This window comes from Hyla sarda, chromosome 1 (genome assembly GCF_029499605.1).
Source record: "Hyla sarda isolate aHylSar1 chromosome 1, aHylSar1.hap1, whole genome shotgun sequence".
In the NCBI taxonomy this organism is placed as follows: Eukaryota; Metazoa; Chordata; class Amphibia; order Anura; family Hylidae; genus Hyla; species Hyla sarda.
The window spans coordinates 595,270,383-595,294,919 of NC_079189.1; the positions used below are offsets into that span (position 1 = coordinate 595,270,383).

The window sequence follows — 24,537 nt, forward strand, 5'->3', positions numbered from 1 at the left end:
GGCATTTCCACATCTTCCCACACATCTTCAGTAGGAGGTGCTTCTCCCGGGGCCATGCGAGAAAGTACATCCGCATTAACATTGGTTTTTCCGCTGCGGTACTTAATGTTGAAATCATAGTTGGCCAGCCAAGAGGCCGAACGCTGTTCAAGAGCTCCCAACTTAGCAGTGTTCAAATGGGCCAAGGGGTTGTTATCAGTGTAGCCCATGAAGGGAGTAGCAGCCAGATAGTCCTTAAACTTCTCAGTAATGGCCCAAACCAGGGCCAGGAGCTCCAGCTTGAAGGAACTATAGTTAGCATCATTCTTCTCAGCACCTCGAAGATGCCGGCTGGCATAGGCAATCACCCTCTCCTTGCCATCTTGCACTTGAGATAAGACCGCCCCCAGACCTTTGAAGCTAGCGTCCGTGCATAAACGGAACAGCAGGCTGTAGTCAGGATACGCCAATATGGGAGGTTCCGTTAGGAGGAACTTCAGGGCTCGAAAGGCATCTACTTGTTCTTCGGCCCACTGTATGGGAAGCCTCCCATTATAATTATCCCGGGCAGTCCCTCTCAATAATTCGGTCAAGGGTCCAGCAATCTGAGCAAAATGGGGGATGAAGCGTCGGTAATATCCAGCAAACCCCAGGAAACTTCGGACGTCTCGCACCGTCCTAGGTATAGGCCACTCTTTCACAGCACTCACTTTGTCTGGATCAGGCTGGACTCCTTGAGCACTGACGACATGTCCTAGGTAGTGCACTTGTGGCTTTAGCAAGTGACATTTGGAAGGTTTAACCTTGAGTCCATGTCGGATAAGGACTTGGAAAACTTCTTTCAGGTGGTCCAGGTGTTCCTGATATGTTCGAGAATAGATGATGACGTCATCTAAATACAACAGAACACTCTGGAAGTTAAGATGCCCCAAGCATCGCTCCATTAGGTATTGGAAAGTAGCTGGTGCATTGCACAGTCCAAAGGGCATACTTTTGAACTCGAAGAGACCCATAGGGGTCACAAATGCGGTCTTCTCTCTATCCTCTTCAGCCATTGGCACCTGCCAGTAGCCGCTCGTCAGATCCAGTGTGGAAAAGTAGGCGGCAGACCCCAACACAGTCAAGGATTCTTCGATGCGAGGGAGAGGATAGGCATCCTTATGAGTTATGTTGTTCAGCTTCCGGTAATCCACGCAAAAGCAGATAGTTCCATCTTTTTTCTTCACCAGGACCAAAGGTGCAGCCCAAGGACTCTGGCTCTCCTGGATGACATCGGCCTCTTTCATCTCCACAAGCATTTTCTTTATGGTTTGATACATCCCAGGAGCCACAGGGCAATGTCTCTCTTTAATGGGGGGATTGTCCCCAGTGAGAATCCTTTGTTTGATCATGGTGGTCCTGCCAAAGTCTGTGGGGAACTTGCTGAAAGCTTCTTGATATTTCTTAGCCACCTGGATGACTCCTTCCACCTGTTCCTTGGGGGTATCTTCGCCTCCTATCTGTAGTTGGCTCCACCAAGGCTCTGCAGGAGTCTGTTCGGGTCCTCGTTGAACCACTTGTGACTTCAAGACCACATCTCTGACGTCCAAATGGTGTAGGGTAGCCACTGGGGTATACTTGGGTAGTTGGACCGCAACTTGAGAGAGGTTAATAAGTCTCACTGGAACCGTCCCATTACGTACGGTTTCCAGGCTTCTAGCGGCTCGCACCAAGGGACAGTCTTCCAGAAGGAGGGGTTCCAAGAGCACTTGGTAATCTTGATTTTTAACCCCCGGTCGGGCATAGCACCAAATAACTGTCTCCGTCTGTGGCTGTAGACTAACGGCTCAGATATCTTTAATCCTTACTCGACAGATTTCTCCTTGATGATTCACAAACTTCTGTTCTGCTTGGAGGATTTTGAGGTGGTGTTGGGAAGCTCTCCGGCCTGGGGGTGACAGGTGAGGGAGAGACGCATGTAGTGCACAGACAATATCATCAAAACAGTGCCTCATAATATTCATGCCTAAAATGAAATCCGCTGCCCCCTCGACCCTAACATTGGTGACAATCACACCCTGCCTTCCTAACACATGTTTTCCCACCTGCACCGTGGGCTCCCAATAACCATGCCTGGATACTGGTTTGCCGTTCCCTGCAATTACTCTAAACTCCACTTCCTGAGGGTCACGCAACCTTTCTGGGCCCCAGTACTTATAGAAAACCCCCTGCGGAATAGTGGATACCTGAGACCCCGTATCTATCAGAGCTTGTAACCGGATACCTTCAATCATCACCTGTACATAAGGACAAGAAGCTACATACATAGACAGTCCCTTCTTGTCGCTGGTTGATTCTGGACCTTCAGCCTCTACTCCTGGGGTGCGGTCCTCAACCCCAGGGGATGCCAGTTTAAAGCCCAGCATTGGCTCTTCTTATGTCCATTCTTGTTACAATAGCTACAGATGGGTCTCTGACTTCCAGGTGGTCTCACAGGAGGGGTACCAGGTGGACCAACAGGGCAAGGGTCAGCCTTCTTAGGTGGTGGTGTTGCAGATCTAGAAGGATTTGGCCGTACCGCTATTTCTTTAAAGGCCTTGGCTAACTGTTCAAAGTCCTGTTTAATGTCTTGTAAATCAGCTGTCCAAGGGCTGGCGGGGCAGATTGAGAAGGAACAGGCGGTTGGAGCGCGGGTCCCGGAGATTCGGTAGCGGGGGCACTAGTCTCCTCTGTCTGAGGTCCCGACTCTATTACTTTAACCGCGAGTCTCTTAAAAGCTGGGAAAGCCATGTCGGGATTTTGTATGGCCAGCATCCTAAGTTGGGCCTTGTCCCATTTGTCCAGTGCCCCTTCTATAAAACGGTCCATCAGTACTCGGTTGCCCTGATCGGGCGTGATGCCGTCCAACTTCTGTACCGCCTCTAATGCGCTCTGCAAAGCTACTGCATATGCTCGGAGGGTCTCAGATGGCTTCTGGCGCCGTTCCTAGAGTCGGAGGCGTACCTCCGAGGGAGAATGAGATTCGAACACTTGAGCAAGTCCTTCAAAAATCTGTCCCACTGTAGCTTTATCAGCCGCTGGCCAGGTGCGAAGCTCTTCCAAGGAAGGTCCCTGGATCTGTCCCAGAAGCAGCTGTATCTGTTGATGAGGGGGAAGTGCATGAAATCCAAAGAGGCTGTAGAATTTTTCTTTAAAGTCTCTCGATGTAAAAGGGTCACCATTGTAGGTGGGAAGCACAGGATTCCCCAAAAAGACAGGTGCAGCAACAGGGGCTCCCAACACATAGGGAGAGACTGATGGTGGACTTTCTGGGTCCTGCTCCGCCTGTGATGGAGGTCTTGCTGGAATCACAGGTAGAGCACGTCTCTGTGAAGTAGAAGGTGTTGGTGAAGGCGGCAACGCCCTTCCGACTTGGGGTGGAGGCCCCATTGGTGGGGTCACTGGAGCATCGCCCCCTTGCTGTTCAGATGGAGACTGTGGAGCTGCTGGTTCTGACATTTCTGTATTTGGTATGCTGGCCCTTTAAATAGATCTCGAATTCCTAGGTCCCAAAGAAATACGCAGTTGTTCTCTAATCTGGAACTTGAGAGCGTAGATTTCAAATTTGAGAGCGGTGACCTGAAACTCAACAGCCTTTAATTGAAATTTGAGTGTGTTGATCGGTAACAGCTTCCCGTTGTCACACTCTGCGCCTTTTCCCGCGCTGAACTGTCTCTGTTGGTTTCTGGCACTAAACTCCAACAAAATGGCCGCCGCGGCGCCGAGAGCTTCGGTGGGCGGGGTCTCTGGATCACGTGCGCAGGGATGTCCCGCGCTAACTTGTAGCTCTGCTGTACTGTTTGCCTCCCCCCTTACTTTACATGCGCACTTCCTCCACACAGCACCGTGTGTGCAACCCCTTACTCCGGAGTATAAGTCACAGTACATAAATAAAGTTCTTTTCTGGGGGGGAGTACACTTTCACTAATGGCGACTGTACTAGGCGCACACCCGTATCCTGTTCGTGACGCCCAAAAGTCTTTGTGGTATGCCTTGTGGGGTGTAGGGTAGTTGGGATGTTGTAGTAGATAAGGGGTTAATGTTAATCCTATAGTTCGTGACGCCAGGCCGAGGGCTAGTATGCTGAGGTAATTCTCCGGCCTATCGCCGCCCTTCCCAGAAACGATAGGTGCATGTAATAAAATGATCCTGATCCTGCTTTGTCGGCGACGTAAAGTTATAAACAATTATAAACAACAAAATGTAAATTTTTGGCAACATCACATCCGAGACACATTTAATAAAAAGGTGATCAAATAGTCAAAACTATGCAAAAGTGGTAAAATTAAATACTGCAGATGGCGGCACCTGTATGTACATATGTATATATTTATGTAGGGGCGTCTCTCTGTAGGTGGCTTCTGACAGCACTTACTGGGTCTGCCATGGTTCAGGCTGTCTCCATCTTGTCATCCACCATGTACAGCTGTCTGTGTGGACTCTGTCTCTCTGCTCCTGGTTAGAACCATTAATCATTTACAGTCACTTTTCTGGGGATATTTGTGACTAGACATTCAGGATTTCCTCTGTGTGTAGAAGCAGGTCAGGTGGTCCCTAAATAAAGACACCGTGTGGTGGGGAGGGACCTGCCGCCTCCTCCTCCCTCCCTCCACCCTCCACAATCTTTACACTGAATCTAAACTCCAAACAATCTCTCACTGCTCTGACAGTCACCGCCACCATGAGATCCCTGACTACAGGTTACTGCAAACTCCTCTCTCCGCTCCGCCTGACCGCAGGTAAGTGACATTATATGCAGCATTAATATAGTCCTATAATAGCTACACACAAGGTGAGAAGATAGATAGATAGATAGATAGATATGAGAGAGAGAGATAGATAAATATGAGATAGATAGATAGATAGATAGATAGATGGATATGAGATAGATATAGATAGATATGAGATAGATAGATATGAGATAGATAGATAGATGGATATGAGATAGATAGATATAAGATAGATATGAGGATAGATAGATAGATAGATAGATATGAGATAGATATGAGATAGATAGATAGATAGATATGAGATAGATAGATATGAGATAGATAGATAGATATGAGGATAGATAGATATGAGGATAGATAGATATTAGATAGATAGATAGATAGATATATATGAGATAGATAGATATGAGATAGATAGATATGAGATAGATAGGTAGATAGGTAGATAGATATGAGATAGAAAGATAGATATGAGATAGATAAATAGATAGATAGATAGGTAGATAGATATAAGATAGAAAGATAGATATGAGATAGATAGATAGATATGAGAAAGATAGATATGAGATAGATAGATAGATAGATATGAGATAGATAGATATGAGATAGATAGATATGAGATAGATATGAGATAGATAGATAGATAGATATGAGAGAGATAGATATGAGATAGATAGATAGATAGATAGATATGAGAAAGATAGATATGAGATAGATAGATAGATAGATATGAGATAGATAGATTTGAGATAGATATGAGATAGATAGATAGATAGATAGATAGATAGATATGAGATAGATATGAGATAGATAGATATGAGATGAATAGATAGATATGAGATAGATAGATATGAGATAGATATGAGATAGATAGATATGAGATAGATATGAGATAGATAGATATGAGATAGATAGATATGAGATAGATAGATATGAAATAGATAGATATGAGATAGATATGAGATAGATAGATATGAGATAGATAGATATGAGATAGATAGATATGAGATAGATAGATATGAGATAGATAGATATGAGATAGATATGAGATAGATATGAGATAGATAGATAGATATGAGATAGATAGATAGATATGAGATAGATAGATATGAGATAGATAGATATGAGATAGATATGAGATAGATATGAGATAGATAGATATGAGATAGATAGATATGAGATAGATAGATATGAGATAGATATGAGATAGATAGATATGAGATAGATAGATATGAGATAGATAGATAGATATGAGATAGATAGATAGATAGATATGAGATAGATAGGTATGAGATAGATAGGTATGAGATAGATAGATAGATAGATAACAGTATAATTTTTTTATTTCCTCTCCAATGTTACCTAGAAAGCCTTCTACTGCCGGCTCCTGTTTCATAGTAATGTTAGGACATAGACATCCAGCTTACTTATTAACATGTAGAATGTCTGTAGAAGGGTAACAGAGTGAGCCAGGTCTATGACCTCAATATATCCACAATGAAATATCATGAAAAATACCATACAGAATTGTTACTATCACTTAACCCCTTAGAGGGAATCCGTCACCAGTGTCATCCACACAAAACAGGGTGATGCAGAATCCAACACTGTTCACCTTTTTTCCTATGCGGTCCCGTTCACGAGATATGTCCTGAAAATTATAATATGCAAATGAATGGGGAGATTTATCAAAACCTGTCCAGAGGAGAAGTTGCTGAGTTACCCATAGCAACCAATCAGTTCTCATCTTTCATTTTCCACAAGCCTTTTCAAAATGAAAGAAGAGATCTGATCGGTTGCTATGGGCAACTCAGCAACTTTTCCTCTGGACAGGTGTTTTTCCTCTTCACAGACCCATATGATGGCTTGTATTCTGCGCAGCCAATTAGACTTTGCAATGACACCTTTTATTTTACCATAAAACATATGGTGAACCCCCAAAAATTATTAATTGTGGGAAAGTGAACCCCCCCCCCTCTCACACACACACTTTTGCAATTTTTGGAGGGGTTTCGTTTTTACGTTTTTAAAGTGCACTTTACAGTAAAACTGACATGTTATCTTTATCCTTTGGATTTTTATAGGTACCTTTTTGTGAATGTGGTGGCCCAGTACGGGATGGTGTTGCCCAGTACCTTTCCTGCCCTGTCCGGCAGTGCCCCTCAGTGTCCCCAGGGCCCCCTGTAGTTGTTTCCCCATTTGTACATATGTTTTGTATTATAAGATGTGTTATACCTTTAATAAAATGTACCATGTGATTGTAACCCAAGAGGTACCAGTGACCAGCTGACCCCAAAGGTGACCTATGGTCTCCCTGCTAGTCTCCCCATATAAGCCCTGGGTGGAGCTTCTCTCTCTAGTTGCTGAGGTCCAGTGCAGTCGTCTCAGTGTGTGTGTCCAGAGTATTGGAGGCCTCAAGCCCAGTCTGCAGCCACAGTCAAGTGTAAGTAAGATAAACCAGTAAAGTCAAGTCGTCTGCCTAGTCAGCGTGGCCTGCACTAAAATACCCAGTCCTACTACAAGTCCCAGCGAGCCTGCAAGGTCTCTGAGTAACTGGTCCCCTCCTCGGGCCCTGGCTGAATTGTATAGACTTTACCATCTGTCTACCCTCGATAAAGCTATCGTTGTCCATAACTTGGCGTCGAAGTCTTTATTGCCCCCCGTGCCTAGCCCAGGATCCATCGGTATACCTCCATGCCCTGGTGTCACAAATACAAGGGGTTAATGCCATCTGCCCCTAGGGTAATTTCATCTGCCCTGCATCTCACACCCCGCCACCACAACTTCTGGCATCACAAACAGGATACAGGTGTGCGCCTTATGCCGCAAGTCCTCCCCCCCCCCCCCCCCCCCAGTCCGAACTTTGTCCGATACTGTCTGCAAAATGGCATGACGATGTACGGGACTTTGTCAGTGGAATGTGTTTTACCTGAGGTGCTTGTGAAATAGAGGGGGAGGTGAAGAAAAGACTGTTATCTGTTAATGAGGATAACCCTGATGTCGTGAACATTGAGGGAGATTTATCAAAACCTATTCAGAGGAAAAGTTGCTGAGTTGCCGATAGCAACCAATCAGATGGCTTCTTAAATTTTTAAAAAGGCCTGTAAAAAATGAAAGTAGTGAGCTGATTGGTTGCTATGGGCAACTGCACCACTCTTTCTCTACACAAGTTTTGATAAATCTCCCCCATTATGTGGAAAATTCGTACTGAAGCAATGTTACGTGCCAAGATGTCTGCCACCATACATGAAACAGTTAATCTGTTGGAAGAAAAGATCCCGCCATGGCCAGCGTCCCAGTGTGGAAGCCGAGTCGTAGTTCCTAGTCCCAAATGGAACCTGAAAGGTCCACCCCTTGTTGCAGGGGGGGGGGGGCGGAAAAAAAGAACGCGCCGCTGGGTCACTTCTGGTTCCAGACCCTGCTGATGACGAAGTTCGGGCCAGTGGCCATTTTGCTGGAGACTGGTATAAGAAGCTGAGCCAGACCTTTTCAGTCCTGTGGAAGTTCCAAGATAGCGCCAGAGGCCTGGCAAGTTGCTGTGGCCGTGGCGCAGATCTTCCAGGAGCTAGCAGATCATCTGCAGAGATTCTCCATCGGGGCCGAAGATGCCCACCTGAAGGTTCCTTTGTCCAAGGATGATGGGGATTGGCCTGCAACCCCGGTGGAAGATAAGCCCAAGTCTTCACGAGAACCCGCAGGCTACCTCTGCAGTGGACCACTAGAGACGGGATAAAGGCAATGTCAGGATCCGGGTACTGTGAGGATACTGGTGGTGGATCCTCTGTGTCAGTGGGGTGATGACGTGGGCCGTACCAGGGGAACAGAGTCTAAGGGGTTACTAGTATTCACCAGAGCCCCCCAGGTCGTTCCACCCGATAGTGACTCAACCCCGACTGACGGCTGAGATAGGCGCGGTACAAGGGATTAGGCAAGAGCAAGGTCGGATGTAGCAGAAGGTCAGGGCAGGCAGCAAGGATCGTAGTCAGGGGCCACGGCAGGAGGTCTGGAACACTGGCTTGGGACATACAAGGAACGCTTTCACTGGCACAATGGCAACAAGATCCGGCAATACAGGGAAGGGGAAGTGAGGTAATATAGACCAAGGAACAGGTGAAGTTACTAATTTGGGCCAGGCGCCAATCAGCGGCGCACTGGCCATTTAAATCGCAGAGAGCCGGCGCGCGTTCGCCCTAGGGAGCAGGGCCGCGCGCGCCAGGACTAGACAAACGGGGAACAGGTCAGGTAAGCAGGCTGGGATGCGAACCGCGAGTGGGCGCGTCCCGCATCGCGAGTAGCATCCCCGCCAGAGACACTAGCGCAGCGCTCCCGGTCAGCGGGTCTGACCGGGACGCTGCGAGCAGGTAAACGCTGCAAGCGCTCCGGGGAGGAACGGGGACCCGGAGCGCTCGCCGTAACAAGCACCTTTAGATGCCTCTGTCACCTTTGATAGGCGATCTAAAGGGTTAATTGCTGGCCTCAGCGATCGCCACATGTCGACTATTAACATCGGCCCACAGCAACAGGAATCAGCTAGGGGCCGGCCGGTATGAGGCGGGCTTGAGTCAGGAGCCCGTTAACGGCACATGGACAAGTATAGACGTCCATGGTCATTAACAGGTTAAAGTTAACATGCAGGTGGATGGGTTTCGCGTTAACCCATTCACACTGCTAAATTTTCTCTGCGGAATTTCCATCAGCAAATTCAAAAAATTCTGTCAGAACATTGAACCTGCTCAATGTTCTGGTGGAATCCGCATAACAGACATTGCTCCCTATCAGGACAGCAATGTCCGTACGATCCTAGCGCTGATCCTAGCACTGATTCAGAATCTCCAGCTGGATAATTTCTGGTTGCAGATTCTGTAGTGTGAACCAGCATATGAGGTAATTGAATACACTTATAGGGGTTATCCACCATAAGGTGATTTTAGTACTTACCTGGCAGACAGTAATGGACATGCTTAGGAAGGATCTGTGCTTGTCTTGGGACTAAATGGATATGTTGTGAGATTACCATGAAGCTGAGGGTATCTTTTTGTCAACTGCCTCCTTCCTGTTGTAGTTCTTTCCCTCAAATCAAGTCCCATGATTCCTTGTTTGTAAGTGTGAGGTCAATTTTCTCCCTCCCACACATCAGTCACCCCACCCATTGAAACACACCTGTGATCATTTCCATGCAATAGACCAGTGTTTTCTGACCAGGGTGCCTCCGGCTGTTGCAAACCTACAACTCACTGCAAAATGATCTCCCTCCCACCCAGCGGTCACTCCACCCATTGAAGCAAAGACAGACTCCCTCTGATAACCTGACTAGTGATGTAATGTCTTGGGCCACACTGCAACCTGGGAAAACCCGAGACAACACTTTTTCTGTACGCTGTTAAAAATAAACAATGGGGTAAAAATCTTAGAAGAATTGTGAGACCACCATGAAACACAGGTACAGACACTAGATTATGAACTACACTAACTTTACAGCCCCTGTAGCATAGTCAAAAAAAATACCGAAATACCCTTTTAAATCATAGTCTACATTCAAACCTTTATACTATGTTCTCACACCATTTTATTATGCTTATTTTGAGCTGTTTACCAATATCTACCTGCGTAGAATGATCATATTTATGCCATGTACATAGCCACTTGGTTGGAATATTGCGTCCAAGTGATTTACTTTCATAGCTCGGGATCCTGTAAAGTATCTCCACACTGGTTCCCCAAATAACAATAATGCTATGAACTGCCCACTGGAGCTGGGATTTTAATATTTTTCTAATATTTCCTAATAATTACTATCCATTTTATTGGCACAATAAATAAAAGTTACGATTTATTTGGTTGGGGGGGAGGGGTAAATGGGTATTAGTGGGCATTTTTTGTGTTGTTTCAATGAACATAGCCTAAGGGATCAAGAAATGTCACACAAATACGTCAAAAGTTTAAATTGGATAGGGTCTCAGTGCTGAGACCCACACTGATCACTAGATATAGATAATAAAAGCCCATAGCCCTACACATCATTACCTGGCTCCCGGCACATAGCAGGAGACAGATTCCATAGACTTACAACGTCGTCCAACTCCGGCTGCAATCTTGTACACTATGGAGGGAATTAATCATTTCTGTACTACTATCTGCCCTACTATGGATCAAAAAAGTCGCAGTGATTGCTGCGGACGCGTGACAAATTTATCAAATGTCACAGGGCACTTAATGAAGTTGGCGCATGGCCGCACCACCTCAGCACACCACCTCGATATAGATACTTTTGTAGGACTGGCTGGAGTTAGCGTGTACAAGTGTCGTCGTGTGCCAAATGTGCGACTTTTAAACAAAAGTCCCACTTCATAAATCCCTTACCACAGCACAATCAGTTCCAAATATGCTCTAAATAAAAAGTTGCGCTCAAACACTCAACATTAGCGACAAATATAGATCATAAAACTGGGATAAACACTTTGATAATGTTCCCTAAATGTGTGCGATAGGTTATTCTGGGGGGAGGGGTGTTCTCGGGGTAGCTGACCAAATTTTAATTACCCCCCCCACCCCTTTTTTTTATGAAAAACGTAAAATAAATAAATATTATATTAAAGTATAAAATATTTTTAAAAAATACTAAACACCAGAATTGCAGCCTTTTGGTCACATCAGGTATCAGAAACAAACTTTACGAAAAGTAATCAAAAAGTATAAACTCTAGATCATGGTGCAAAAAAACAACCTCACACAGTACCATAGATGGAAAATAAAAAATGAATCGGGTCAGGAAGTGGGGCGATTTTGAAGGTTACTGCAGCCAAAATGAAGTTATCCCCTATCCACAGGATAGGGGATAAGTAGCTGATCGCTAGGACTCCCCATGATCTCCGGAACGAGACCCTGTCTCGCTCAGCGAGGAGCGTGTGTTGTCTACCGCTAGACGGCATGTGCTACATTCATTTCTATAGGAGCGCCGATGATGGACCAGTACTGGACTCGCGTCTCTTCAGAGCTCCTATAGAAATCAATGTATGGTGTGGTGTTGGATGAAAGAGCAGATGTTATTACCCTAGGGGTAGATGGCATTAACCCCTTGTATTTGTGACGCCAGGGCGTGGTTAACCTCTGCACCATCCGAGGTAGGGCTGCTGCATCCTGGGCTAGGTGCGGGCAAATAATGACTCTGATGCCAAGTTACAGAACAATGGCAGCTTTACTGAGGCAGACACATGGAATAGTCTTTACAGCTCAGTTAGGCCCAAGGAAATGACCAGTGACTTTAGAGACTTGAGGGCTCGCTGGGACTCGTAGTGGACTTGGATAGAATGCTCCAGACCTACGCTGAATTTAGACAGATTTGACTGACTTGACTTGGACTGACTAGACTTCACCCCTTGTGTAGCTTACCAGGCTTTGATGTTCACCTGTGGGGCACTTGGAGATGGACACTTAGCTGTGTGACTAGTCATTGGGTCTCCTCAGGACACCAGACACTCTCAGGTCTTGACTGAACCTCAGCAAACTCTAGACTCTAGACTAACTTGTTATCTCCTCCCAGGGTTTATATAGGAAGACTTTTGGAGGGGTACCATAGGTCACCGCACAAGTCACCTGGCCACTGATACCATCCCTGGTTACATGACTTGGTAACAACATTTAAAGGCATATGACCATTATAAAGACAATCTCATACACAACATAAGGCACTTATTAACCATTTAGAATACACATAATGAGGGAGGACTCAGGGAGCACTGAAATAGAGTCTGCCACACAGGACAGAAAGGATACAGAAGTGCAACTCCTGTACTGGGTCACCACAAATGGAATGATAGGGGATAAGTTAATTTTGGCTGGAGTTCCCCTTTAACCTTAAAATAACTTATACTATATATATATATATATATATATATATATATATATATATATATACATATATATATATATATATATATATATATATACATGCATATATATATATATATATATATATATATATATATATATACATATACATATATATATATATATACCGTATTTATCGGGGTATACCACGCACCGGCCTATAACACGCACCCTCATTTTACCAAGGATATTTGGGTAAAAATTTTTTTTTACCCAAATATCCATGAAAAAATGAGGGTGCGTGTGTGCGCGTGTATACCCCGATATACCCCCAGGAAAGGCAGGGGGAGAGAGGCCATCGCTGCCCGCTTCTCTCCCCCTGCCTTTCCTGGGGTCTAGAGCCCTGCTGCCGGCCCTTCTCTCCCCCTGGCTATCGGCGCCGCTGCCCGTTCTGTCCCCCTGACTATCGGTGCCGGCGCCGATAGCCAGGGGGAGAGAAGCGGCGCCGACAGCCAGGGGGAGAGAAGGGGCAGCGGCACCCATTGCCGGCGGCGCTGCCCCGTTGCCTCCCCCCATCCCCGGTGGCATAATTACCTGAGTCCGGTCCGCGCTGCTCCAGGCCTCCGTCGTGCGTCCCCAGCGTCGTTGCTATGCACGGCGCGGCGCTCTGACGTCATGCGCCGCGCCGTTCAGCGCATAGCAATGACGCCGGGGACGCACGACGGAGGCCTGGAGCAGCGCGGACCGGACTCAGGTAATTATGCCACCGGGGATGGGGGGAGGCAACGGGGCAGCGGCGCCGACAATGGGTGCCGCTGCCCCTTCTCTCCCCCTGGCTGTCGGCGCCGCTTCTCTCTCCCTGGCAATCGGCGCCGGCACCGATAGTCAGGGGGACAGAACGGGCAGCGGCGCCGATAACCAGGGGGTGAAAAGGGCCGACAGCAGCGCTCTAGACCCCAGGAAAGGCAGGGGGAGAGAAGCAGCCAGCGACGGCCTCTCTCCCCCTGCCTTTCCTGGGGGTGTATCGGCGTATAACACGCACACAGACATTAGGCTAAAAATTTTTGCCTAAAAAGTGCGTGTTATACGCCGATAAATACGGTATATATATATATATATATATATATATATATATATAAAGCAAAATCATCGGTAGTTGCAGTATCTTGTAATACCTTTTTTATTGGACTAACAAGATTATGTAGAGACAAGCTTTCGGGATTCCTCCCTTTAAAGGGAGGAATCCCGAAAGCTTGTCTCTACATAATCTTGTTAGTCCAATAAAAAAGGTATTACAAGATACTGCAACTACCGATGATTTTGCTTTTTGCATCACTGGACTAATACGGCTACTCCTAACTAATCTATATATATATATATATATATATATATATATATATATATATATATATTACATTTGGTAGAAGGTTAGGAGGGCACAGCTTTTGCTATTCAATTTATTAATATGTAGCTGGATGGTGGAGTGCCTAAAGTGGTGTCAGTGGCCGTAGCTGCTAATGTTACTGTTCAGTGCCATGGTGCTAAGTGATATGAAATACTAGTACAATAATATAAATTGCTGAAGAGAAAAATCACTTGCACTCACCGGTCTAGTGGACTTCTGTGTTCCGGATTATCCGTTATGCCGTGAGACGAATGGATGAGGGTGCTCAGAGGCTGTACAGTGGGGCAAAAAAGTATTTAGTCAGCCACCAATTGTGCAATTTCTCCCACTTAAAATTATGAGAGAGGCCTGTAATTGTCATCACAGGTATAGAAACATAGAATGTGTCGGCAGATAAGAACCATTTGGCCCATCTAGTCTGCCCAATATCCTATCCTATCAATAGTCCCTGGCCCTATCTTATATGAAGGATAGCCTTATGCTTATCCCATGCATGTTTAAACTCCTTCACTGTATTTGCAGCGACCACTTCTGCAGGAAGGCTATTCCATGCATCCACTACTCTCTCAGTAAAGTAATACTTCCTGATATTACTGCAGAAACCTTTGACCCTCTAATTTAAAACTATGTCCTGGTAGTTTTTCTTCTTTTACATATGCTTTCTTCCTTTACCGTGTTGATTCCCTTTATGTATTTAAAAGTCTCTATCATATCCCCTCTGTCTCTTCTTTCTTCCACAACTATGAGAGACATAATGAGAAAAAAAATCCATAAAATCACATTGTCTGATTTTTAAAGAATTTATTTGCAAATTATGGTGGAAAATAAGTATTTGGTTACCTACAAACAAGCAAGATTTCTGGCTCTTACCAATCTGTAACTTCTTCTTTAAGAGTCTCCTATGTCCTCCACTCCTTACCTGTATTAATGGCTCCTGTTTGAACTTGTTATCAGTATAAAAGACACCTGTCCACAGCCTCAAACAGTCACACTCCAAACTCACTATGGCCAAGACGAAAGATCTGTCGAAGGACACCAGAAACAAAATTGTAGACCTGCACCAGGCTGGGAAGACTGAATCTGCAATAGGCAAGCAGCTTGGTGTGAAGAAATCAATGGTGGGAGCAATTATTAGAAAATGGAAGACATACAAGACCACTGATGATCTCCCTCGATCTGAGGCTGCACGCAAGATCTCACCCCGTGGTGTCAAAATGATCACATTAAAGGTAAGCAAAAATCCCAGAACCACACGGGGGACCTAGTGGATGACCTGCAGAGAGCTGGGACCAAAGTTACAAAGGCTACCATCAGTAACACACTACGCCGCCAGGGACTCAAATTATGCAGTGCCCGACGTGTCCCTCTGCTTAAGCCAGAACATGTCCGGGTCTGCCTGAAGTTTGCTAGAGAGCATTTGGATGATCCAGAAGAGGATTGGGAGAATGTCATATGGTCAGATGAAACCAAAGTAGAACTTTTTGGTAAAAACTCAACTAGTTGGGTTTGGAGGAGAAAGACTGCTGAGTTGCATCCAGAGAACACCATACCTACTGTGAAGCATTGGGGTGGAAACATCATGCTTTGGAGCTGTTTTTCTGCTAAGGGACCAGGACGACTGATCCGTGTAAAGGAAAGAATGAGCCATTTTGAGTGAAAACCTCCTTCTATCAGCAAGGCCCACGACTGGCCCACGACGACCAATCCACTTTCCAGGAAACTGTTCATCTAGGAATGCTCAGACCTGACACCCATAATGTGGTGGTCACCATCTTGCTGAAAAAACTCAGGGAACATGCCAGGTCCGAGCATTCCTAGATGAACAGTTTCCTGGAAAGTGGATTGGTCGTCGTGGGCCAGTTGAATAGCCCCCAAGGTCTCCCAATCTGACCCCTTAGACTTTTATCTTTGGGGTCATCTGAAGGCAATTGTCTATGCTGTGAAGATACGAGATGTGCAGCACCTGAAACTACGGATACTGGAAGCCTGTGCTAGCATTTCTCCTGCGGTGTATATAGTAGTATATAGCAGTGTATACGGATACTGGAAGCCTGTGCTAGCATTTCTCCTGCGGTGTTGCTATCAGTGTGTGAGTGGGAGAAGAGGGTTGCATTGACAATTTCTGAACACATTTTATAAGTGGTCAGAAACTTGTAAATAACTCATGAAAGAATAAAGTTACGTTAAAACCAAGCACATCATTGTTTTTCTCGTGAAAATCCCAATAAGTTTGATGTGTTGTATGACCCTCTTCCTAATGAAAAAACAAAAGTTGGATTCAAAATGGCCGACTTCAAAATGGCCACCATGGTCACCATCCATCTTGAAAAGTTTCCCCCTCACATATACTAATGTGCCACAAACAGGAAGTTAATATCACCAACCATTCCCATTTTATTAAGGTGTATCCATATAAATGGCCCACCCTGTAGTCTGAGGATTGTTTCTGTGAAGTTTGGTTGCAATCGGATGAGGGGGCGTGACACTGCTCATATAAGAGAAAAAACGAATTCGTCATATAAGCTGTCCAAAAGAAAATATGTGTTGCCCATAGCAACCAATCACAGCACAGCTTTAACCACAACAGTATAACAAATAGCAAATCACAACGCAGCTTTCAGTTTACCTCAACAGTATATGAAATGGCAGTGCAGCTTTCAGTTTACCTCAACAGTATAAGAAATAAAAGCTGAGCTCTAGCAACCAATCACAATGCATCTTTTATTTTACTTCAGCAGTATAAGAAATAGCAACCAATCACAGTGCGGCTTTTATTTTCCCTCACACTGCTAAGGGCTTCGAAACTGCTCTACCGATTTTGTTCAAATTTTCATAGACTGAGGATTGTTCCTGTGAAGTTTGGTTGCAATCGGATGTGGGGGCATGACACCGGTCATATAAGAGAACAACTACTAGACCGATTTTGATGACATTTTGAGCCATATGTGCTGTGCGAGTGAGACAGACGGTGTTTGGGTGAAGTCACAATATACTCAACAGTGCCACCGAAAAAAGCATCAATTGGACAAAAAACATACAAAGCAACGAGAATGAGGGAAAAAAGAGCGGAAGATGTGCTGATTATTGCCAACGAATTTACCTTTCGAGTTCAAGCGGCTTCAGTTCCCTTTGCGTCTTGCCTTCATGATTACCATCAACAAAGCACAAGCGTTAACTATTGCTGGATTGAATTTGGAAAATTCATGTCTTTCACATGGCCAGTTGTATGTTGCTTGCTCGCGAGTTGGCACACCAAAAAATGTATACATTTATACACCAAATAAAACAACCAAAAATGTTGTGCATCCGTTACAATAAAATAAAGAAAATGTAGTTCACAGTTGATGTTAAATATGTGTGTTTTTTCTTGGGCGCAGCAACACGCGCCGGGTACCGCTAGCATATATATATAAAAAGTTTTTTTTAAATTTAAAAGTAGTAAGATTAAAACTATATTAATTGGGTAACATTGTAATCGTACTGACCTACAGAATAAAGATATAAATTGCCAAAATTGTTTTTGTTTTGTTTTTTCCCAATTACACCCCCAAACATATGATTATATTTTATTATGAATAGCTCCCTATATGTAGATATTGATTTTACCTAATAGTTTCTTGCAGATGTTTATCGAGCAATGAGCTGAAAATGCCCCCATGTGACTTTGTACCAGAAAGATATGAGGTAGGTCGGTAGGATTATACTGAGCCCAGACAATGGTATAACTAAGGCCTTGGTTCAGTAGGGCAATGCAGTATTGGTCCTCTGGTGGGCCAGTATTTCTCTGCGGGGGCTTGCATTTATTTAAAGGGTCAGGTCTGGGTTCTGTATTTATTTATAAAGTCTGGAGTCTCTTTTTTTTCTTCTTCTATTTTTTCTCTCTTAATTTTTTCTTGTTAAAATAATTACCATCATGACCTTCATATTGTGACCATTGCCCCCCCAGTCTCTTCCCTATGAACATGTGGTAGAGGTCCGCAAGAAGAATTTATCCGCAGCACTGACAACATATTACAGTAAACCCCTCCTGTTGCACCAAGGACACATGCAGTGGTTATTCGATCATGAGGGACGTCGCTACCTCGATCTTTTTGGAGGAATTGTAACTGTTAGTGTCGGACATTGCCACCCGTATGTATCTTAAAAGCATCATTCAATCATAATGGGGGTCACTTATAGGGCCACAAGATGAAAGAAAGCATTCAAATTCTCTACAGTCACGCACAGGGGGGAATTAAGCATTACATGGAGATTCTGGGTCATCTAGAGCAGAGGACCACAACCCATTCCTCAATGCCCACCAGGGTTTAAAATTTCCCCTGGTCTATTCCATTGGAGTAACTGCAAAAGCCCAGAATGTTATTGGGCCTTGAGGACTGGATTAGGGACCACTGATCTAGGGTAAGAGATGCTATTTACTAGTCACCCTTTTTTGTTTGTCATCAATCTTAATATACTCAAAGGGGTACTCCGCCCCTAGACATCTTATCCCCCCTCCAAAGGATAGGGGATAAGATGTCTGATCGTGGGGTCCCGCTGCTGGGGACCCTGTGATCTATCTGCTGCACCTGGCGTTCGTTTAGAGTGTTTAGTACAGCACCAGGGGCTCGTGAAATCACAGCCTTGCCCCCTCAATGCAAGTCTATGGGACGGGGCATGATGGCCGTCACGCCCCCTACCATAGACTTGCATTGAGGGGGCATGGTCGTGATGTCACGTGCGGGCGTGACCGTCATGAAGTGGTATGCAGGGATACCACTGGGACCCCTCGCCATCTCCAGCACGGCACCCCAGTCATTCGGTGCATGGAGCGAACAAGCGCCGTGCCGGATGACTGGCGACTGCAGCCATCACGCCCCCTCCAATAATGTCTAAGGGAAAAGGCGTGACGGCTACGTACTAGCCGTCATGCCCCCTCCCATAGACATGAATTGAGGGGGCTCGGCGTGACGTCACTCCAAGCTTCCTTGTTCAGAACGCCGCCGTGCCGGCCTGGAGATCACAGGTGGGTTCCAGCGGCCGAACCACCCGCGATCAGATATTTACGGGCGGAGTACTCCTTTAAAGATATGCCACCAATATTCTCCTGATAACCTGATTTTCCTATTGGAATGACCTGAGCTCAGTTGCACTATAATAGTATCACATTGGGAAACTAGTAAGAGCCGGGCTACAGTTCCAACCTGACTAATATGTTTCACAATTCAAAAGTTATAGGGGTTATCCCATGATTAAAAGTTATGACCCGTGAATAGGGTGACGATAGGTGGCCCAGTCCTGGTTGGTTCCATCATCTTTGCTACTTTATGGCTTCTCTATGGGAATTGGTCCAGGAGTCATATAAAGAACATGAAGTAGGAACATAACTCTTCTGTCTAGGGTAGCAAAACTTGGCATCACAATAGAGAACTCACTTTGATCCCTGATACTAGTGACTCTTTCTTCTCTGTACACCAGTGGTGCAATGTTCTATACATATATCTGTGTTGACTGTCTTCGCAGGAAGGTTACAGAAGCAGCTAAGAAGCAGCTCGGTCGTCTCTGGCACACAACCAATATTTACCTCCATTCTCCTCTCCATGAATATGCTGAGAAACTGACCAGTCGGCTACCGGGGAAACTGAAGGTACCAGGGCTCAGATTTATATTTCCCCTGTGTTTTTTCAATAGAGTTTACTACAGATAGGGGTTTCCATAGAAAATGTAAAATAGGGTCCTCCTAGTGTTTTGGACTGCTTTACAAGGTGGAAACAGAAGCTCCTTCATCCTGACTGTAAGCTTTCACAATTCGCATTTGCTTCTGGGATATATTGCTCATAAAACTTATGCCACAGGTAAGTACATTAAAGTTTTATGAGGCCCGGATAGCATATACGTGTCCTGTGGTATCAGCAGAAGATCGTGTAAGTTGTGAGGTTCGGCCTCCATGGATTGATTGGATTGAGATTTGGGGAATTTCTAGACCGAGTCAAAACCTCGATCTGTTTGTCGTGTACCTCATTCCTGAACAATGTGCGCAGTGTGGCCAGGACATTATCCCTCTGAGGCTGGGTTCAAACCACATTTTAGGCAATAGGGGACCGCATACGGCTGGGAGGAGCTAAAACCGGGCGCTGTATGTAATGTTTGTAATGTATTTCAATGAGCCGACCGGAGTGAAGCGCTGACTCCGGTCGGCTCATTTTTGTCCCGTATGCGGTTTTCCCACTGGACCTAAAACTGGGCAAAAATGAGTCGGCCGGGAGTCAGCTTTTCACTCCGGTCGGCTCATTGAAATACATTACATACGGGCCGCCCGGTTTTAGCTACTCCCAACCGTATGCGATCCTGTATTGCCTAAAACGTGATATGAACCCAGCCTGATAAAGGCCACTGCCATTAGGGGATCCGGCTGCCATGAATGGGTGGACTTGGTCTGTACAATGTTTACGTAGGTGCTATATGTCATAGTAACATCCACATGATCCCTGGACCTAAGGTTTCCAGCAGAACTTTGCCCATAACACTGCCCCCCGCTGGCTTGTCTTCTTCCCATAGAGTATCCTGATGCCATCTCCTCCCCAGGTAAGTGACGCACAAGCACCTGGTCATCCACGTGATAGAAAACATGTTCCATCAGACCCGGCTGCCTTCCTTTATTGCTCCATGCTCCAGTTCTGATGCTAATGTGTCCATTGTTGACACTTTTAGCGGTGGACACGGGTCAGCTTAGACATGCTAACTGGTCTGCAGAGGCCCATACACAACAAGCTGCAATGTCCTGTGATCTGGCATCTTTTTATCATAGACAGCAGAGTTTGCTCTAAAGCAGATGGGACCAGACGGGCTAGCCTCCCTTCCCCCCACTCACACATCAATAAGCCTTGGGGGTCCATTACCCTGTTTTTCCTTGGAGCACAATTGGTAGAAACTGACCCCTACATGCCGGGTACACACTACAAGATCAGAAGTCTGACCTATTTCTCTACACATTACAATTTGGCTCTTGTCAGAGTTGCTCAGATCCTTCACACTCTCTCATTTTTGACTGGTCACTTGTTGCCTAATATATCCTATAGATAGATAGACAGAAGGATACGCAATGGCCTTTTTATACCTTGGATCAACACGGGGGTCGGTTGGCAAAATGTTTACATATTGAGTGCTGCATCTACATTACTCTATGCTAAATGATACGTGTTCTTTCAGAGGTGTGCATGTTGGTGTTGTGCGGGATCTGCTGGTACTTGTGGTTCTACTCTCACCACTAGAGAGGGCATAGTTATGTCAAATGTGGCTTGAGTAGTTATCTAGTCCCAAATGTACTTCCTAGGCTTCCACAAGTTTTCTCAATGGTTGGGTTGACCAGGTTCCCTGGAGCATACCCCGATACTGTACCTGGCTGGTGGAAGTTGGGGCTCCCAAGATGGGGGGGGGGGGGGGGGTCTGCATTCCCAGAAGCTTTGTTGCTTGTCATTATGCATTTTAGCAAATTCCAGTTTTGCTTTTTATCATTTGCTTTCAACAGTGGTGGCCTCCTCGGTCATCTTCCATTAAAGGGGTACTCCCGTGCCCCAGCTTTCCGAACATTCGGTTCAGAAGGCTTGGAGCAGCGGGCGCAACGTCGCTGCCATGCCCCTTTGTGACTTCACGCCACCTCCCATAGACATCAATGTAGGGGAAGTGGCATGACATCACGAGGGGGCATAGCCGTGACTTTGTGACCGCTGCAGCTGCTCCAAGCCTTCTGAACCGGATGTTCATAAGGCTGGGGCACAGGAGTACCCCTTTAAGTCTACAGCAAGGGATAGTAAATTCTGACACTGATGTACCTTGAAGTTCACCTTTAACCTCTAGGGGACGCAGGGTGTACCTGTACATCCTGCGAATGCTCCCGCAATATAATGCGGGTCACATGGTGACCCTGCGTCATATCAGATCACGGTGCAAAAAATGAGCCTTCACATCGCCCCGTACCCACAAAAAAAAAAAAGTTATAGGGGTCAGAAGAGGATAATTTTAAACGGATACATTTTCCTGCATGTAGTTATGATTTTTTTCCAGAAGTCCGACAAAAACAATATAAGTAGGGGATCATTTTAACCGTATGGACCTACAGAATAAAGAGAAGGTGTCATTTTTACCAAAAAATGTACAGCGTAGAAACGGAAGCCCCAAAAGTTACAAAATGGCATTTTTTTCTTCAATTTCATCGCTTCTTTCTTCAAATTAATTTTTTTTGTTTCGCCGTAGATTTTTGGCTAAAATGACTGACGTCATTACAAAGTAGGATTGGTGGCGGAAAAAATAAGCCATCATATGAGTAGGTGCAAAATTGAAAGGGTTATGATTTTTAAAAGGTGAGGAGGAAAAAGCGAAAGTGCAAAAATGGAAAAGCCCTAAGGCCCCAAGGGGTTAATGTCTTTGGAAATAGTTCTGGGCTCTTTGTTACCATTTGTATTGTCTGTCTTTTTTATTTCTCATTAATTTTCTTCTTACAGCTATATGCAGGGAGGTTGGCTACAGTCCGGGGGACCCTAAAGGGGTACTCCACCCCTAAAGGATAGGGAATGAGATGTCTGATCACGGGGGAGGGGGGGGGGGTCCAGCCACTGGGAATAGCACCCATAATCCGATGCAAGGAGCAAACACTGCTCTGTGCCAGATGACGGACGCCCCTCCATTCATCCACTTATGTCTATGGGAGGAGGTATGACGGCTGTGTACTAGCTGTCACGCCCCTTCCCATAGATATCAATGGAGAGGGCGTAACATCGCCAACACCAAAAACCTAAGCTTCCGCGTTCAGTACGTCCGCTGTGCCGTTGTTACTTAAGTTGACATGGAGTGAAAGGAACCAAGCTATCTCCAGATAACACTTTTGGACACAATAGATACGTACAGTATAACATATTTTTTTCAAATGTTCTCATTTCAGGTTCTCTACCTGACCAACAGCGGATCAGAGGCGAATGACCTTGCATTGTATATGGCAAGACTTTACACTGGAAACTATGATGTCATCAGCTTAAGGTAAGTTAGAGACAATTGTGTGGTGTTGCGGCTCTTGAAGACTGTGTAGAAGGCGGTGGAGCTGCTGGCATGGTCTATCCTGCTGGGGGGGGGGAGTGGATAGGGGTAGGTGGCCAGCTGCTATTGCTTTCTGGCAGTGGGAATTGGAGGTATCTCTCCTGCTCAAGAATGGTGGCCAGGGCCAGTGTTAAGGCGGGGCAAACTGGGCAATTGCCCAGGGCCCCCATCCCCCAGGGGGCCCCCTGCGGGCTGCTCAGTGGCGGATCCAGAGTGGGGATCCTGGATCCACCACTGAGCAGCCCGCACGGGGCCCCCTGTCACATTTGGGACATCCCTATGTCCCAAAATATCTTTTCGGGACACAAGGATGTCCCTGTTCCCTCTCTGCAGCCCCACGTTCACTATAAAAACGCAGGGGCCGCCGGGAGGTAGCACACGCGGGACCTCACTGACGTCCCGCGTGTGCACCCATAGAAACGGAGGAGCGGAAAAGCAAGGACGCGCGCTGGTGGTGTGAGGTGGACCAGCAGCACGTAATCTTCAGTGCTCCGACCACCGCTCCCAGGACTTACTGCTATGGCCTATAGGCCATAGCAGTAGATCGTGACCCCTGACTGGAGGAGAGGTGGACGGAGCACTATAGTGGGGCAGTACACAGGCATACAGCCTCCAGCCATACACTGTAAATGGCTGAAGGCTGTATGTCTGTGGGGGAACTATACGGCACCTAATGTGGGGAACTATACTGCACCTAATGTGGGGAACTATACTGCACCTAATGTGGGGAACTATACTCCACCTAATGTGGGGGAACTATACTGCCAACCTAATGTGGGGGAACTATACTGCAAACCTAATCTGGGGGAACTATAACCTAATGTGGGGGAACTACAACCTAATGTGGGGGAACTATACTGCCTACCTAATGTGGGGGAACTACAGCCTAATGTGGGGGAACTATATTGCCAACCTAATGTGGGGGAACTAAAGCCTAATGTGGGGGAACTATACTGCCAACCCAATGTGGGGTAACTACAATCTAATGTGGGGGAACTATGCTGACAACCTAATGTGGGGGAACTACAACCTAATGTGGGGGAACTATACTGCCAACCTAATGTGGGGGGAACTATACTGCCAACCTAATGTGGGGGGAACTACACTGCCAACCTAATGTGGGGGGAACTACACTGCCAACCTAATGTGGGGGAACTACAATCTATTGTGGGGGAACTATGCTGACAACCTAATGTGGGGGGAACTACAACCTAATGTGGGGGAACTATACTGCCAACCTAATGTGGGGGGAACTCTACTGCCAACCTAATGTGGGGGAACTATAATGCCAACCTAATGTGGGGGAACTATACAGCCAACCTAATGTGGGGGAACATACTGCCTACCTAATGTGGGGAAACATACTGCCTACCTAATCTGGGAGAACATACTGCCTATCTAATGTGGGGGAACATACTGCCTATCTAATGTGGGGGAACATACTGCCTACCTAATGTGGGGGAACTATACTGCTAACCTAATGTGGGGGAACTATAGCCTAATGTGGGG

The 24,537-nt window shown here is 45.8% G+C and overlaps 1 protein-coding gene across 3 annotated transcripts in view; it reads left to right on the plus strand.

The window, feature by feature from the left end:
• The first annotated feature begins 4,274 nt into the window (after positions 1-4,274).
• AGXT2 (alanine--glyoxylate aminotransferase 2) overlaps positions 4,275-24,537 on the plus strand; it is an 81,961-nt gene continuing 61,698 nt past the window's right edge. Inside the window, exons 1-5 of one of the 3 annotated variants that reach the window (XM_056546696.1) lie at positions 4,275-4,736; positions 17,573-17,643; positions 17,906-18,090; positions 19,462-19,585; positions 22,877-22,971. In XM_056546696.1, coding sequence (XP_056402671.1) covers positions 4,679-4,736; positions 17,573-17,643; positions 17,906-18,090; positions 19,462-19,585; positions 22,877-22,971 — 533 coding nt within the window. In that variant the 5' untranslated portion in view covers positions 4,275-4,678. Of the gene's footprint in view, positions 4,737-6,992; positions 7,171-17,572; positions 17,644-17,905; positions 18,091-19,461; positions 19,586-22,876; positions 22,972-24,537 lie in introns of those variants that run through there. The other 2 variants (XM_056546715.1, XM_056546705.1) reach the window with 2 other exon arrangements.